A 16,908-nucleotide genomic window follows, 5' to 3' on the forward strand; every position below is an offset into this window, starting at 1 on the left:
CCGCCTGAGACTGTACTACACACAAACACACACACACACACGCTCGCACGCACACACACACACACACACACCCTCCCCAACAAGTGTGTTGGAGTGTCCTCAAACGCTGGCCATAAACAGTCAGAGTGCACTTTGTCGCTCAGACAGCACAGAGACCAACAGCTGCGGACTGATGGAGAGAGATGCAAAGAGGGGAGACGTGAGTGACAATCTTTAAGTGTGTATGAGTGTGTGTATGTGTGTGTAAGTGTGTTTGTGTGTGCGTCAGTCTGTGGCCCGGCAGACAGGGGCACGCAGGTCATCAATGGAACTGTCAGTTGACCCAAGGTCGAGGGGGCAAGACGAGGCTCCCCCGGCACTCTCCCCCAGCGCTTCCAAGATGAAAGGCAGCACTGCTGTCCAGCAGCAGTACTACTCAGCATCCATCTTCCTCCGACGCAGAGACAAACTGGAACAGGTGAGTCCACCGGCAGCTGTCTCTCTCACATCAGCACTGACTTATATAACTGTATAGCTGCCTTCTGGAAAGTGACAAGGTGAAGTGTAACTGGGAGGGAGGTCATCCACTCACTTGAACGATCTGCATTAAATATGCAAAGTATTTTCAAGTGTATCTATTAAGTATATTAAACTATGTCCAGTCGACCAGCCAGTTTACCCAGTGCAGTGTGTTGCAGGCTGTGAGCCCAGGAGAGGCATTAGCTTCATCCTCTGGAAGCCCATTCATTCTGCATGTCTGCTGTGCATCAGCCTCAGCACTCGAGAGCTGCTGCTGGATAAGTGTGCGACTGACATCTGTATCTTCAATGAGAATTGATTACCACTTTCTTCACAGCTGCCAAGCCCATAGCACAGACACCCACACCCACAGCACAGACACACAAACACGCTAACACAAAAAATACAAACAGACCAAGGATACTACACTCTTTACAAGCAGAAATTATTTTTAAATGAATTTAGAACTGGTAAACCTTCATTTTTACTTAAGCGTTTTCTTCAGTAGCCTAAAGATTAACAAAGTAGAACATCTTGTATTTATGAATATGATATTGTTTGTTGTTGTCTATTGATTAGTGTTTTTCGCCTGAACTCGTATCTACTCACAAATGCTTAGGCAGGGCAAAGTTTGAAATCAACCATTTAGTGGATTAGTTGATCAACAGAATATTGATCTCTCCTCAGTTTTGATTTTTAAGATGTTTTTTTTTTTTTTGGAATGAGAGCCATGTCTGTGTGAGATTGTTGTTTGTATTGTTGTTTTTTGTCAACACAGTGAATATACAGTATCTTCTTGAGCGCTGGTAAATTCTGAACCCTGGAATCACACACACACACACACACACACACACACACACACACACACACATATCTGCCCGGTGATGCAGTGGTTGGAGCTGCTGCCACACACTTGAAGGTTCCAGGTTGGGCTGGGATATCTCTGTGTGGAGATGACTTGTTCATATTTACATTTTTGTCTAGGTGAGGCCTGTCCTGTGTAGGAACTTCATTCCCCCAGTTGCCTTTGGGTGTGCCAATAGATACCTCCCCTAGCCCCCCCCCCCCCACAGAAAAAAAGAAAACCTAGAATGGCACTTAGTAGAGCACACACCTCCACCACGTCCCCTTACATTTAATCATGCTGCACCAAATTTTGAGATTTCCGTCTTCGAAACGTGCCTGATTTTTTCATCAAGATACATCACTTATTGTCTAGGAAATCTGTTAAACAGTGTATCTCTCCTCTTTTAACCATCTGACCTGTTAGAGGCTGAACTGACAGCTTCCGTGCTCTGCTCACTGATGGAGCCTTCTACAACTGGATATCTATCTGCCCCCCCCCCCCCCCCCCTGTCCCCACTGCTTTTGGCACGTGGCCCAGCTGTCTGGTAACGCCCAGTCAGCCTTCACTCAGCACATATCACCCTGACCAGGATGTTATGCAGCACACACAAAAAAAATAAGCATGTTGTGTTTGTGAATGGAAAGCATGCTGCTGAGCCTCTGGTGTGAAGGTGAAACACCTACATCGAGGCGTCCTTCATAGAGATGTGTCTGGATGGGAGGAGTGGACGGCATCATTCACGCTATTCTAAATTTAATAATAATAAATCTAAAGATTTATGGGTTTATGGGTTCAAAAACAGGATAAGCAGGATAGAAGTGGGATGAAGTGGATTTAGAGATGCCTGGATGGTTTAAACAGCATTTCATAAAATCAAAATAGGCCCCACGCACAAACTGAACATCTAGCCTTTACCTCATGATAACCTTTTGTTCCACTGTGATTTGTGTCGTTTGTGTGTACAGTATAATTGTGTCTTACCACTTAATGATGAAGACCGTGTATAATTGGTCCCCTGTGTTTGAGAATTGTTCTGTACATTTTGAGATAATGATGTTCCGCACAGAGAGTCAGAGGCAGGGACATCTGAACGCCTGCCGACAGCACGGTGTGAAAAATGTACATATCAAAGAGCAGCTTAGCCTGAGGGAAAAGAAAAATGGACTTGTTAGCACCTCATGCATTAATATTCATCGTTGCATCGTTGCTGTGACTGTGCAGTCATCAAATTGTTTGTGTCAACGTTTTCCTTGCATGTGCCGTCATGTTGTTGCTCAGCTAAAATGTGACCTGTGTTTCTGCCTCAGCTGAAGGTGTCATGCCTGTGATGGTCAGCTGGACCTGTTTCTCCCCCTGTGTGTGTGTCTGTGTGTGTGTGTGTGTATTTGTGTACAGAGACGGTGACGTGCACCTGCACCGGACAAGTCACAGCAGGTTTCACTGCTCGGACTTTGTTTCACTGAGACGAGTATCTCTGTGGGATCTCACACAAGTGCACCGCAGGTTTAAAACATTTGAATCACCTCAGCTGTAATCTGCATACGCTTTTGGTATTACCATATCCAATGATCGGCCTTTTCATGGTACAACCAGCGTATTTTTATGAGGATTCACATGAGATACCCTGAGACACTCAGTTTGGGATCTAAAATACTGAACATAAGAGGATTAAGTTTACAGCCATGCTAGTAGCTCTGCAAGACTGTATTTTAAGTACAAAATGACTATATATAAAAATGTACAATGTATTTTCCAACTCCTCCTAATGCACACAAATGGAGTGCAAACATTGTCAGTGTAAACATGCTGATTTCTCTTAATATTTAGCGTGCTAACATTTTCCCAATGACAATGCTTATGTATATGCTGTTGTTTGGCAAGCACAATAGTATAGTAGTCATAGGTAAGCACAAAACACAATGTAGGCTTCATCTTAGCCAGGTATTTCTTTTTTATCAGTTCATTTCCTGAACAAATTTTGGCAATACATCCTAAATAGTAAATTTTAAACACGCATATTGATATGACTAGTGTGTAAAATGTATGTCTTTAACTTTCTTAAAGTCTTTCTTAAACAACTGTCAGACGCTCTGAGTTAACTCTCTCCATCCCCCATTAGCCGGTTATGCTAAACAACGCTTGACTCAGAGACAGAGCAGCAGCTTGCCTGTAGTCAGCAGCATATGTTGTTTTCTGCTATTAGGCAACACTGTATTCATAGAAAAGGGTTGGGATGAATAAAAGAGTGGAAGTATTGTAAGGATGAAAGTATTTGCATATTTTAATTTCCCCCCACCGAGGCACTTTAATGTAGTTCTGGGCAATCAGAGGAGCCAGAGCTTTAGATTGGAAGCTGTGTATGATAGAAGTGAAACATGAATGACAGCTCAGGAATCTGGTTCATTACTGAAAAGACCATTTATTATAACGATTTAAACAGTGGGAATTAAAGCTGACAGTAGTGCTGACTTACAGCTATTGGACTATTTTAAATTCTTTTGTCTTCGCTGGGCAGAATTGTGTGTGTGTGTGTGTATGTGTGCCTATAGAGAGCAGACATGTCCAACCCTAATGAGTTTAAAACAGTTTCAGAGTTTTGCTGCAGCTGTCACACACAGTGGATCACCAGTGGCATGCCTCAGCAGCCCTCCACTCCAAGCCAAGACCAACTGCTTTCTGCCAAATGAGTTTTGTTCACAAAGCAGATAAAAGAGGAAGATAAAGGAGGAAGAGGAAGAGGAGGGAGGAAGCAAGGAGGAGGGGGTGAGTTGCAGGGGCTCCGAGCACCAGCTCTGTATTGGCCATTTGAACGAGAGGGGTTGGTCTTCTCTCCATCTCTCCTACTGCCTCCACTCAGAGCCTGCACACACACACACAGCTGCACACACAGGCAGGCGAGGACCACGTCGGGACTCGGGATGGACCAGGAGCTGAGGTGCACACACACACCTGATAGGACAGGGAGGAGGCAGCAGGAAGAGGACAGCGGCAGAGAGTGAAGACTTCAGACAGGCTCGACACCGAGAGACAGACAGGTTAGAAAGATGAGCTGCTGTTTCCCATGTGTCAGAGAAGTTTGAAGGAGTGCTGCTCTCATGGCTGGACCGACCCCACAGGAGCCCGTGAAGGTACAACTGCACCTGCTTCTCTCTGCTTCTATTCAGGATGATGATATTCTCACTTTGACTGTTTGTGGAGTCTTGATGCTTTTCTCCATGGTTTCTATAAGCTCAACTGATCACATTGCATGAAGCCTTAAAATCAGTGAGACAGTGAAACACTGATGTGTATATGTTTAACCAAAAAATATTTTTACGATCAATAATTGTCCACCGAGTGTAAAAAACGCAACAGAAAACGTGTTATATAATAAAAAAAAAAAAAAAACTTTAAACAAATTGTATTTTATACTTATTACCCTTTCATTGTTTTCGGGATAAAATGTCAATGGAAAAATCTAATGTTCCCAGATTTTGATGAGATATTTAAAATGCTTATTTTCACTTCACTTTCACTTTCATCATATTAAATACCAGATACAAAGCCAGAAACATATGGTATAAAAGAAGAAAATGCTCATGTTTAGGAAGCAGACACATTTGACATTCTCACCGGAGTGCAAGGGGATGTCTTCAGATGGCAAACTGCTTGTTTTGTCCAAATAACAGAATGAAATACTCAATTTCCATTGATACAAAACAGAGCTATCGTGAAAAAAAGATTACACATTTGAGACAGTCAAACCAGCCAGTGTTGTGTCATCTCTGCTCGACAAATGACATTGACAATTACAGTGATTATCGAAACAGTTGCTGTCGAAAAAGTAATTTTCAAATAATCGTTCAATCTGTAAAATAGTGGAAAAAAGGTCTGTGCCAGTTTCCCTGAGTCCAATGAGACACCTCCATAAATCTTCTTTTGTTTAATTATCAGTTCAAGACCAAAGGCCAGGACAAAATATGCACCAACATAAATCAAGAAAGTTTAGCTCTTACGCAGTTTATCAAATTAATTGTCTGTCCATCATCCAACCAAATAATTGCTTCTGCTACAGTTTCATTGCTGTAACTGTGTCTGGTTGTTTCCCTGTGTCCCTAAATGTGTTATTGAGCTCATGAAGAGGTGGAAACCAGTCGCTCTAGTGCTGTGGTTTAGCTGTTCCGTCTCACTCTGTCAGTCTGGTTGAGGCTTTATTTCCACCAGGCCACGAACACAAGTCAAGCTTCTCGACTCTGCTAAACGTTATGAAGAGCTGCCCGGTCCCAGTGGACCACAGAGGGGTGTCAGGTGCATCCAGCTGGCACCATGTCTCTCAGCCTCATTGCCTGAGACGGACAGTGTCAAGACGAGCAGGGGGACGATCGTCCTCCAACCCCCAATTTTCTGTTGAGTCCAAAGCTCAATGCACATTTCATTAAGGTTTTTACTGGAATTCATCTGTTCTGAACCGAACTGTACTGCTCACTCTACTGTATGTATCGGAGGGAGGCCATTTATATGATTGATTGGAGAAAACAAAAGAGAATAAGTAATGTGATGTTGACGGCTCACGAGAGCGACTAAGCCAAACAGGGCAGGGAATGAGATGGTGGAAATCTGCAGTCGTAAGCAAAACAATAGTGCCTATAACTGCACTTTTTAAAACAGTGAGAATCCAGACTCCTCAGGCTGGAGCAGGGCGGCTGCTGCTTCGTCACCTCTGACCACGCCGGCTGTCACTCAACCTTTATGACAACAACACGCATACATGCACACAGATATAACCTTTCTAATATTGCTTGTCATATATATATGCACCGCCGGGGGTGTCCCTCCTTGCACAGAGGTCATAAAATCCCTTTCAGCTGGGATTCGCTTCGACAACAAAGCTGCTGCTGGACAGAACAAGCATAAACCAGAGCTTTCCATTATTCCTTGTAGTTGGGCTTTGGTGTGTATCAGTCTGCCTTCAGCTGGAGAGCGTTCCACTTCGCTCATCCTCAGCTCGTGGCTCAAAAGTGGGGTTTGTGAATGTGGGGGGATTTTCGCTCTGGCGAACTCGATCCCTCTGCGGCCTGGATGTCAAGTCAAATGTTTCCAATGTAAAGAAGACATACTGCTGTTGTTGCATCGATCATGAATCCGAAACCTCTAATCAATCATATTGACTGAGGACATTAGCAGCTATGGACAGATAATTTCCTGTTGTGCACGCCCCAGGACTAACTGACTAACCTGCAGGAGGAGGGTTGAGGTCTACAAAACAGGGGACTAATGTGTGTGTGTCTTTTTGTGTGTGTCTCTGTATGTGCGCCCATCTCCTAGACCCAGCAGAAGTGCATTGCCGTCTTCGCCCTCCTCTGCTGCTTTTCTGTGCTGGTGGCCCTGGTCTGCTCGTCAGCGGACCTCTGGGGAGACGCTGAGGATGGGATCACAGAGGAGAACTGCAGCAGAGACTGTCGGTAAGAGGCTCAATGACAGCATAACAAGCCGAGAGGAAAATTAGGCGTTGCCATTAAGTCGTGCAACAAACCAAAAAAAATCCAGGTTCATTAATATAACATATCTGCATTTATTCTTGAATAACTTTATTGTCGTCAGGTCAGATTTATTGAGGCAGACCCAGGGCAGGGCCAAAGGGCCCAAGCTGGAATCTGATTGGCTGGAGAAGTGCCCCGTCCAATCAGAAGTCTGTTTTTGTTTTTTTCAGTTCTAGACCAGAATAACCACAACAATTTGTAAAGAAAGTTTTATTTTCTAAGCTTTTTTGAGGGAACAATTTTCAAAATACTTTCAATGATGAATGACTTTTAAAATCAGGAATTGAGAAATTGGACACTGTGTACTGTACTGTATGGCCCCTGATTTAGAAAAAAATAGATTCACCTTTGCTGTATGGTATAATTTTTTCTACATTCGCTCAATTTATCTGAGTAATAATAGATGATTTTTCAAAGGCAACCTGTCCAGGCTGTGCCCCACCTCTTCCCCATTGTCAGCTGGTGGCTCCACCTGCAATCCCTTAAATGATAAGTGGTGTAGATAAGGGATGCAGATATATTTTTTAATGATCAACATCAATAAAGGCAAACCCAAGATCTCTCCTTATTTATTTCACACTCCTCTTCCTTGTCCAAACCTGCCACCTACACACAAAATGCAACTTGTCATGCTAGCAGCGGCTAATATAGCCTCAAGTCCTTCATTTCAAGCAGAGATAAGGGGGGGGGGGGGGGGGGGGGGGGGGTGTTACAGATATTTGCTAAGCTCACTTCTTTGTAACTCCACACTCTAGATGCTGACTCAACTCTGATCACCTGGGGCGGTTTATTCGATTTTGCACACCTCTTATCTGCCACAGAACATGTTTCACATATGTAGTCGTAAATCCATGCACAAACATGTGTTACTTCCAGCATTGTGCTCGTGGAGAACATTCCAGACGACCTCTCTCTCCCCATGGACGGCGGACCCCACTTCCCTCTCTCTGTTGGCTTCCACACCCTGCTGGAGCAGGCAAAGCACTCAGTTGAGCTGGTGTCACCTATCTGGAACCTGAACTCCGTGGATCTGGAAACAATGGCGACCACTGCCAAACAGGTACAAAGTCCTGGTCAGATTGTGTCCCCCGACATTCCTGCGGAGCATGGACAGGCTGCAGTTCCCAGGTGTCCCTATTAGAGGGAAAGCAATTATTTTCAAGTAAATCTCTGTGCAGTCTTCGTTAATGAGGCTGGTCTTGCTGAGGCAGAAGATGCCCTTTTTATAAGACGTCTGGAAACACTGCTCACCAGCCCGACGACAGTCTCACACAACATCCCTCTCCTCCTCAGGGTCAGCTTTTGTTCCAGCAACTGCTCAGCCTGAAATCTCGTGGGGTCAAACTGAAGATTGCCAGCGGTCTCACGAACTCTGCTGATCTGAAGACCTTGGCAGCGCACAGTGAGTGGCTGTCATTTTTTTAAATACCTTTTATACATATATTAAAGGAGTTTGTTATGTGACTGTAGCAAACCAGAGGGAGGATTTATATCTCCTCACTTGAGGTATCCATCTGATTTCTTTTGCACGAACATTAACTTTAGCAGCACAATAATATTACACATTGCAAACTGCAAGGAAACAGCATGCAGCCTCGTCCAGCAGCTCCACAGCACACATCATAAAAACCCTACTGTCTGCCAAAGTACACAATCAAGGTCAAAACATTATGAATGTGCGGATGTACCTGGCTGGTGTTCTGTCAAAGGATTCGCCTCGCAGGCTGCTCGCCCTCTTTCCCATTTATTTCGACTGACAGTCGAAGGCCGATTGGCACATTTCCACCATTTTCTCCCTCTCTAACTTTCCATGCTCCCTCCGCTCTCTCTGTTTCTCACGCTATCTAGATGCAGAGGTTCATTTCGTAAATATGACTGCTCTCACCCAAGGAGGACTCCACTCCTCGTTTGTGATCGTGGATCGGAAGCACGTTTACATCGGGAGCGCTGACATGGACTGGAGGTCACTCTCCAAGGTAAGAGTAGGCATCAACAAACATGAGCGTGCAGAGTGGAATCAGACCGAGGATGAGCATCTGCAGTCAAATCTGCAAGAAACCTTCAACCGCAAAATGGCTACAGTATATTTGGACAAAGACACAACTAATTAAATGATAACCTCTGCACCGCACAAGGATTAAAACACACCAGTCTAGATTAGCACTGTTTTATATTTAGTAAATCCAGCAGCTCTTATCAAGCATCAGCGATGATTTAAGACTGAGCTGTCTGATACGTGTCAGAGAGACAAGTGACATTTCACTTTGCATTGAGTGTGTAACTCAAGTGGAGGACGGACCAGAGAACAGCAGCATACTGTTACTTGAAATGATTACCTGGCACTTTTCATGCTGGAGTGCAAGCTGGAGGTAGAACTACTGTTGAGTATAATTAACTAAAGAGCCACAGGGAAGGAAGGAATAGACATGTATATCAATGTGTGTGTGTGTGTGTGTGTTTGTGTGTGTGTGTGTGTGCGTGTGCGCGCACATACACACTTATACACATGTAGAACGAATGACAGGCAGGCGGTAAAGAGGAGAGACGAATGCCCAATTTATGCGTGCCACTATAATGTGTTTTTGAGGATTGGATGCAATCTGATCTCAATGTGAACACTGGAGACATAAATAATACATTACATACGTTACATTTACTGGTGTAAATCCATCCATCCATCACCTATGCTGATTATCCTTTTGGCAGTTTAGGCGGAACCAATCCTTGCTGACATTGGGAAAGAAGGGCCAACATGAAGATACAAGCAACCATTTACGCTCATATAACGACCTACAGACAATTTACATTCTACCAAATCTCAGTCTGCAGGTCTTTGGACTGCGGGAGGAAGCCAGAGTACCCAGAGGAAATGACACACAGACAAGGGGAGAACGTACAAACTCCACACACAAGTGCCGTCCTAAAAGTGTAGTTTAAAATACTCATCATCACCATGATACTTCATCTTCATCATCCAGATACGAGACTCATTTAAATGCCAGGTGTAAATGGAGTCAAAAATGAAGAAATGCAGACTGAAATGTCTCAACATCTACTCGATGTGTTGCCATGAAGATTTGTAAATGCATCCATCCACGGGATACCATGGGGTTGGTTGAACAGCAATGCATTACGGTGGGTAGCCTGGGAGTCACATACATTGCATTATGGGTATTGTAGTCCCTACTTGTCACTACTCAATTATCAGAACCACAAGTCAACACTGTGCATCCTTGTGTACTAATCGTTCATCAGCGGTTTGAGGGTGTTGCAGTATTACAGCCGATACGCAGCAGGGGGCGCTGTGGTTGAAAAGTAGTTGACAAGTCATAGACCTACTTATCCTGTGCAAGGCCGGAGATATACTTGCTTTTAAGTATGTGCACGTGTAGACATCATGGCTGCCTGTCCAGCATCCACTTGGTGCATACATTGTGCACATGCGAACCATCTGCGAGGTGCAGTACGCACAGGAACAGTTGGGGGCAGCACAAGACCACACCAGGTCGCCTACATTTTACTTAAATACGAATTAGGTAGTTCAATACAATTTGACTCATGTGTGTGCCCCCTAGTGGAAAACTCATAGTAGTAGATATGTAGTCCCTACCGCTACACTTTGCCTTTAAGCTCAGCAACACACAAAGCCAAGTTTTTTTACTCAACTCTGAATATGCTGCCAGCATCACAACTCTATAGTTGCCTCAATTCCCCTCAGAGAAAAAGAAACTGATCCTTGTCTAATGGTAAAATTACTATTAGATCATCAGATTCTCTCACTATGTTACATTCTCAAACTGCCATCAGCATAATTGTGGACTTCCATGAAACTCTATATTCTCTCTATCATGTGTAATGTGTTTCTGTTCCGTGAATAACTTTTCTGCTGCATCACCTCTCCCTGTGTGTGCACTCCTTTCTTGTCCCCCCCCCCCACAGAGGAAAGAACTGGGTGTGTTGGTGTTTAACTGCAGCTGTCTGGCTCTGGACCTCCACCGGGTCTTTTCCTTTTACTGGCAGCTCCACGAGAGGGACTACATCCCCTCCATCTGGTCAAAGCGAGTTACAGCCCTCTACGGGAGGCACAGCGCCCTGGAGCTGCAACTCAACGACACCAATGCCACTGCTTATGTGTCTGTGAGGATCGACTTTGACTCGTTACAGTTTTTACTGCACCCTGACACATAAGTCAACTCTATACAAGATGCTAAAAATAAACACAAAGACAAGGGAGGTTACATTTCATTAGTAACTTTTTACGACTGGGTTATTCTCCTCGTAAGGCGGCAATTTCCTGGCTTTGCACTACAGAGGAAGAGCATCTTTATAAAAATCTTCCTCACCAACTAATATCAGAAACACCCAGTGGGTGATTAATCATGTTAATATCACGCTGAGGAGCATCTTGGGTCTGCATATGTTAGTACCTCAGCCTAATTTGACAGTAATGAATCTTGTAACCCTCAAAGCGACATGGTGCCTGCCAGTCGCATTTCAGGCATTTATCATCCTATAGGAACTAATGGAGCCATGCTGTCGCTGGCTGCTGGCAGCTCCACCATGCTCCTGTGCATCAATTCCTCTTGTAATGACAAATGACTGCAGGGTCATGTTCTTCTTGCTCACTGTCAAAATTTAACACTGAAAGTTTGCACTGGAGAGTGAATTAAGCAAACTAAGCAAAATAAAATCCATCTAAATCATTTTTTTCCTGTCCACTGTCTAACTCTACCAGTTTTGGATCACAGCAAGTGGGTTACAAGTTCGAAACCCAGTCGGGATTGGCTCCAGCCTTCCCTGCGACCCTCCAAAGAGATATTAGAGATATTAGAGATATTAGAGATATTAGAGATATAGATGATGAATGGATGGATGGACATTATTTTGGGTGCAAACTTTGACTGTGTGATTTATCCATGTATCCGCAGACCTCCCCTGATCTCCTCTGCTCGAAAGATCGCACCAGAGACATAGATGCCATTCATCAAGTCATCCAGAGCGCAGAGAAGTTTATCTTCATATCTGTGACCGACTACCTTCCTCTGGTGAACAGGAGATTCAGAGGAACCTCAGTCACAAGGTACAAAGTCTTGCATTTTCTTTTATCAAACAAATCAATAAAGAAAGTGTTCAATCAATTTCATTTTGCAGAGAAACATTGAGATATTGAGAGACACCTAGTATTAGAGCTAACATCCAACCATTTCCATTTTATATGATATTTCATTTTTCTGTGTAGCCCGTCTGATGCACAGGTATAAAACCTGACTGAGAAAATATTTGGCAGTAACTGAAAGAATCATGGATGGATGTCATGGTGTTAATAGTGGTTCAGATATGTCTAAATACAAATCTCTGATTTCTATAAAGCCCATGATAGTAAAATGAAAAGATACACATCATGTATGTAGCACTGCATATATTGTAATTATGTCTGCTAACGATGGTTATATGTAAAGATATTGGTCGCCTATCGATGAAGTGATCAGAGAGGCCGTGGTACTGAGAGGAGTCAGAGTTCGTCTGCTGATAAGCTTCTGGAAGAAGACTCACCCCCTCACCTTTAACTTTGTCACCTCCCTCAAGTCGCTCTGCATGCACCTGCACAACTGTTCCCTCGAGGTGGTGAGTGAAGTTCATCACAAGCTTGGGTTTTGTACGATGGCTGAGAGAGCTCAACGCAATGCAGATTAAGAAAACAACTCCATCAAGTTAACGACACATGAGTTGTCAAGTTGAAGGAGTTGTTTTCCCAATTGCACGTGTCTTTTTATTTGCATTTGATTTCTTAATCTGCAGTTTGTTGACTCTCTCGGCCACTGCAGTTTAGTGGTTTTATGCAAATAGTGAGTTGCTTTGGTATTTTCACACACGGATTCTGTCCACACACTCATTCGTGTTTTTGCAGAGGTTCTTCAGTCACAGAGAGCAGAAGGAGGACTTACAATATGGACTCAACCACAACAAGTACATGGTGACTGAAAATGCTGTTTACATAGGTAGGTCATGGATTAACTGTTTCCAAACTAGCTCAGTTCCTACATCAAATGATTTAATTTGTGGTATTTTAATTGCATTTTCAAAATGTTTCATCATTCTTGCTGTAAGTTTTTAAAACATGAAACAATTATTTTCTTAAATGAACAGGTGGATTGATATCATGCTAACATCTGTCCATTAAATATGGACACTGTTGGCAGCACACAGTTAGCTTAGCTTAGCACAAAGCAAAGACTGTAGGCTATACAGAGATAGCTGACATAACTCAACCCAAAAGGATCAAACCATTGTGGCTGCCTGCAGCACAAGCTATGAAATCATTCTCCTCCGTGGTAGCAGATGGGATATTGACTAAACTAAAAAGTCAAAGTGGACACCAACATTTCCTATCACGCTGATGTTAAGTGTTCATTTTTACTGCCAATTTTTGGCTTTAATCAGTTTTTTAAAACTTCATGATTGACATCCAAGAGTGACTCATGATTGGTTGTCCACGTGTGTCATCAGCACTTGACACTGCGATTCCATCCCTTGATCATTGCTGCACAGTATTTGCTCTAAATGCATTCGTCTCAAGATGTCAACGTTTGAATTGCGGATATTTTGGCTTCATTTCTGGATAGTGGGAGGAAGTGGAGATGTGTCTTCCATCCTTCTATACAGTTTATGATTGTAAATAGCTTAAAACAGCTCTGCTGTGTCTATAACAAAGAGATATACTTAACGTGGACCTTTTTTTGCCATTTGTATTGGAATAGTCCAAAGCTATATCAAGAAGAAGCACGTCGAAAAGAAAACCCAGCATTGAAATTCAAAGTCATTGTTTTGTTTTTTTAAATACTACCTGTGAGATATAATATCCAAGGTCTTGCTTTTTTTCCACAGGGAACCATAACTGGGTCGGTAGTGACTTTGCCGTTAATGCAGGAATTGGGCTGGTGGTGCAGATGAAAAATGACCCTAAAGACAGGGGAGTAACAATCCTGGAGCAGTTCAAGGCTGTTTTTGAAAGAGACTGGAGGTCACGATACGCGAAGAGCCTACAAGGAAGCAAAGATCCACAGAGTAAATACAGAAGCCTGCGACAAGAAGAAACTAAAGAGACGAAGGAGGAGAACGAATGGAACAGCCCTTTATCTTTATAAGCACAGAATGTTTACAAATCCTAAAGCGTCTTAAGCCCAAAAATAAAAACATTTACAACATGTACACAATATAAGAATGTAGACCTAAACTATTAAAGGTTCAGTATGTAGAATTAAGTGATATCTAGTGGTCAAGTTGCATGTTGCAGCTGAATGCCCCCTGCCCTACCCTTCCCTTCCAAACATTAGAGAGAACGCTGCTGTAAAAAACATGGCGGCCTCCGTACAGAGTTGTATAATTTAGATATTAGACACACTAGGATTATTTTATATTCAATTTCTGCCATCAGATCCTTTCACCTATATTTCACACACTGGACCTTTAAACTTGACCTTGAATTTTGTGACGTATTTAATAGATTATATAATCATAGAAGTTTTACAACACTAATGAAATACTTTGACTCTGAAACATTTGCACGCTACAAACGACTGAAAGGCAAGACAGAACAGGAAAGGAGGATAAAACACATTCACTAATCATCATGAATCTTTCCCTGAGGATTATTTCGTTGAATTTTTGTATTACAAGTTTTCTGAACATTAATTTTTATACATCCAATTTGCACATCATGTAATTTTTAAAATATTTCCTAATTTGCATACATTTCCAGAGCAGAAAAGTCAACATCAAAGTTCCTGATTCTTTTTATTGACATGTTGAAGTCAAAGGATTTCACTGAGTGGATTTTATATCAATCTTTTTGATATGCTTTAAATCAGAAAATAGTGTCAGCCATCTAAAATTACATTTAAGCAACTTCATCGAATGAAACAAACCACTTATAAAAAAATCTTTCCTATTTCATCTTGAAATAGGAAACTAGAATGTTTGCTGCTAAACTTGACATTTCTGGTGTATTACAAAAACTGAAGAAATCTGAAAGATATGTGTTAAAAGAGCAAAAATTCCATACATTTTTATCAGAAAACATTTTTTATGATATTGTGTAAGATACAGAGGAATGTTTGAATCCAATAATATCATGCATGAGAGAGAGCTTTATATTGACACCTGTGATGACCAGAGTCCTGCAGTTTGGGCCAGTGCATGAGAAAAACGTTCTTACCTGTAGTATTTTGCCTTAATGAATTTTCGACTGTTATATGAGCATGTGCCGTTGCATGAATATTGAAAGCAATATTCAAATTCAAACTATATACTAGGACAAGCAATAGGATGAATGATAGATAATATGTGTGAATCCACAGAAATGTCCCATCAAATGCATAAACAATCACATTCATGGTAAATGCTCTGTATTTATATGGTGCTTTTCTAGTCTTGATGAACACTCAAAGCTATTTACAGTTCAGTTGTACATTCATCCCTTCACACACCTACAGTGCATCTGTAAAGCACTTTCTCTATGGACAGGGGCAATTTGGGGTTCAGTATCTTGCCCATGGACACTTCGGCACGCGGTCTAGGGAAGACTGAGATCGAACTGCCGACCTTCTGGTAAGAGGACGACCTCTCTGAACCCTGAGCCAGAGCCGCCCTTTCCATTCAGTATCTAATGATGATGCACTGTTTCCATTTGTATTGTATTCACTTTTTAATACAGTTGGATTTGCGTTGCATCCAGTATGGCCTGCACTTAATGATGGAATTTCATGAATGAGACACAGGGTTACGCAATAGCTTTACAAACATCACAGCTGTCAATCATCTTATTGAAAGTTTTCATCTTCGTCTTTCGTCTTTATAAAAAATAACTTTTTGCCTAATTGTTGTTGTGTTTATTTTATTATAATCGCTGCATTCATATGCCGATTCCAATCTAACAAAGTCAGGTGCTCCGTGGTAATAAGACTTTCATGGTTGTGTTTTCCCTTCTCCATAGTTCCTGATCAACATTATTAATTCAGCATTGAATAAGGGAGCAAAACTCAACCATTGTTCATGTTTCCCTTTCATTCAAACCACTAAACTGTAAGTTCGTCACGCACTGTGTCTCTTTGTGGGATGAATTGGATGGAGGTGGAAATGTACAGAGTGAGTTTAGATTTGAATCATTAGGAGGCATGTGGAATCATATAATCTGCTGCTTTTATAGGTTTTAAATAAAAGCTATAAGTCATTAGAAATAAAATATATAACAATGTGTAATGGCAGGTACATCTAGTGAGGTCAACGTGTCTAAACCCACATTTACACAGCATTTTGAGAACAGTTTGAGCAAATTTAACTCCTTTGCGTTGTTGTAACTATGGTTTGATAGACAGTTTATCATTTATTATAAATAGATCATATGTTTTATTAGTTAACTTGTTGCTTAATGTGTGTTTAAGCACAATCTTCTCCTATTTCTATCCACCACAGCGAAGTGTGGGACTTTATACCATATATATTTGTATAGTTTAGCAGATTATAGTCCCTCACATATTATAAATTGTTCAAATGTTTTGTTTGAAATATTGTTGCTAAGTTCAATTTCAGAGAGTTAATGGAGAAACATTAAGTAAATGCAATATAAAATTACCTCAAAGTTATACTAAGAATTTCACTTTTTCATTTGATACAAGTGGACTATAAAGTCAACTGTATATTTGGCTGTTTACATTTATGAATGCTATTGTAATTTATAATCAATTCATCATTTTATAATTTTCTAGTCCTGTGAAATTTTACTTGATGGTGTAAGAAGAAAAATAAGTGTAGCCATTTAAGCATGTCTAACACATTAGATTTAAATGCATGTAAATATAACATGTATGTGTCGTAACTAATGCGTTTATGTATTTTATTAAAACTACTGTAAAGCATTTTTTTAACAATAATCACTGGGTGATGTGGTTCCAGTATTTAACACACGGTGGTGCTGTTGCACTATCGCAGTCTCCAAGTTGCTCCAGGTTGAATAAGAGCGTGAAGCTGCAGCTGTTATATGCAGAG

The 16,908-nt window shown here is 41.8% G+C and overlaps 1 protein-coding gene across 1 annotated transcript; it reads left to right on the top strand.

Moving 5' to 3' along the window:
- Positions 1 to 304: 304 nt before the first annotated feature.
- On the top strand, positions 305 to 16,205 carry pld5 (phospholipase D family member 5). The gene is made up of 10 exons (XM_062388451.1): positions 305 to 457; positions 6,650 to 6,786; positions 7,741 to 7,924; positions 8,158 to 8,266; positions 8,713 to 8,840; positions 10,804 to 11,001; positions 11,793 to 11,944; positions 12,324 to 12,489; positions 12,773 to 12,863; positions 13,750 to 16,205. Exons 1-10 carry the CDS (start codon positions 305 to 307, stop codon positions 14,007 to 14,009), a joined length of 1,578 nt encoding a protein of 525 aa, XP_062244435.1. The 3' UTR covers positions 14,010 to 16,205.
- The last annotated feature ends 703 nt before the right edge of the window (positions 16,206 to 16,908 follow it).

This window comes from Platichthys flesus, chromosome 5 (assembly GCF_949316205.1).
Source record: "Platichthys flesus chromosome 5, fPlaFle2.1, whole genome shotgun sequence".
In the NCBI taxonomy this organism is placed as follows: Eukaryota; Metazoa; Chordata; class Actinopteri; order Pleuronectiformes; family Pleuronectidae; genus Platichthys; species Platichthys flesus.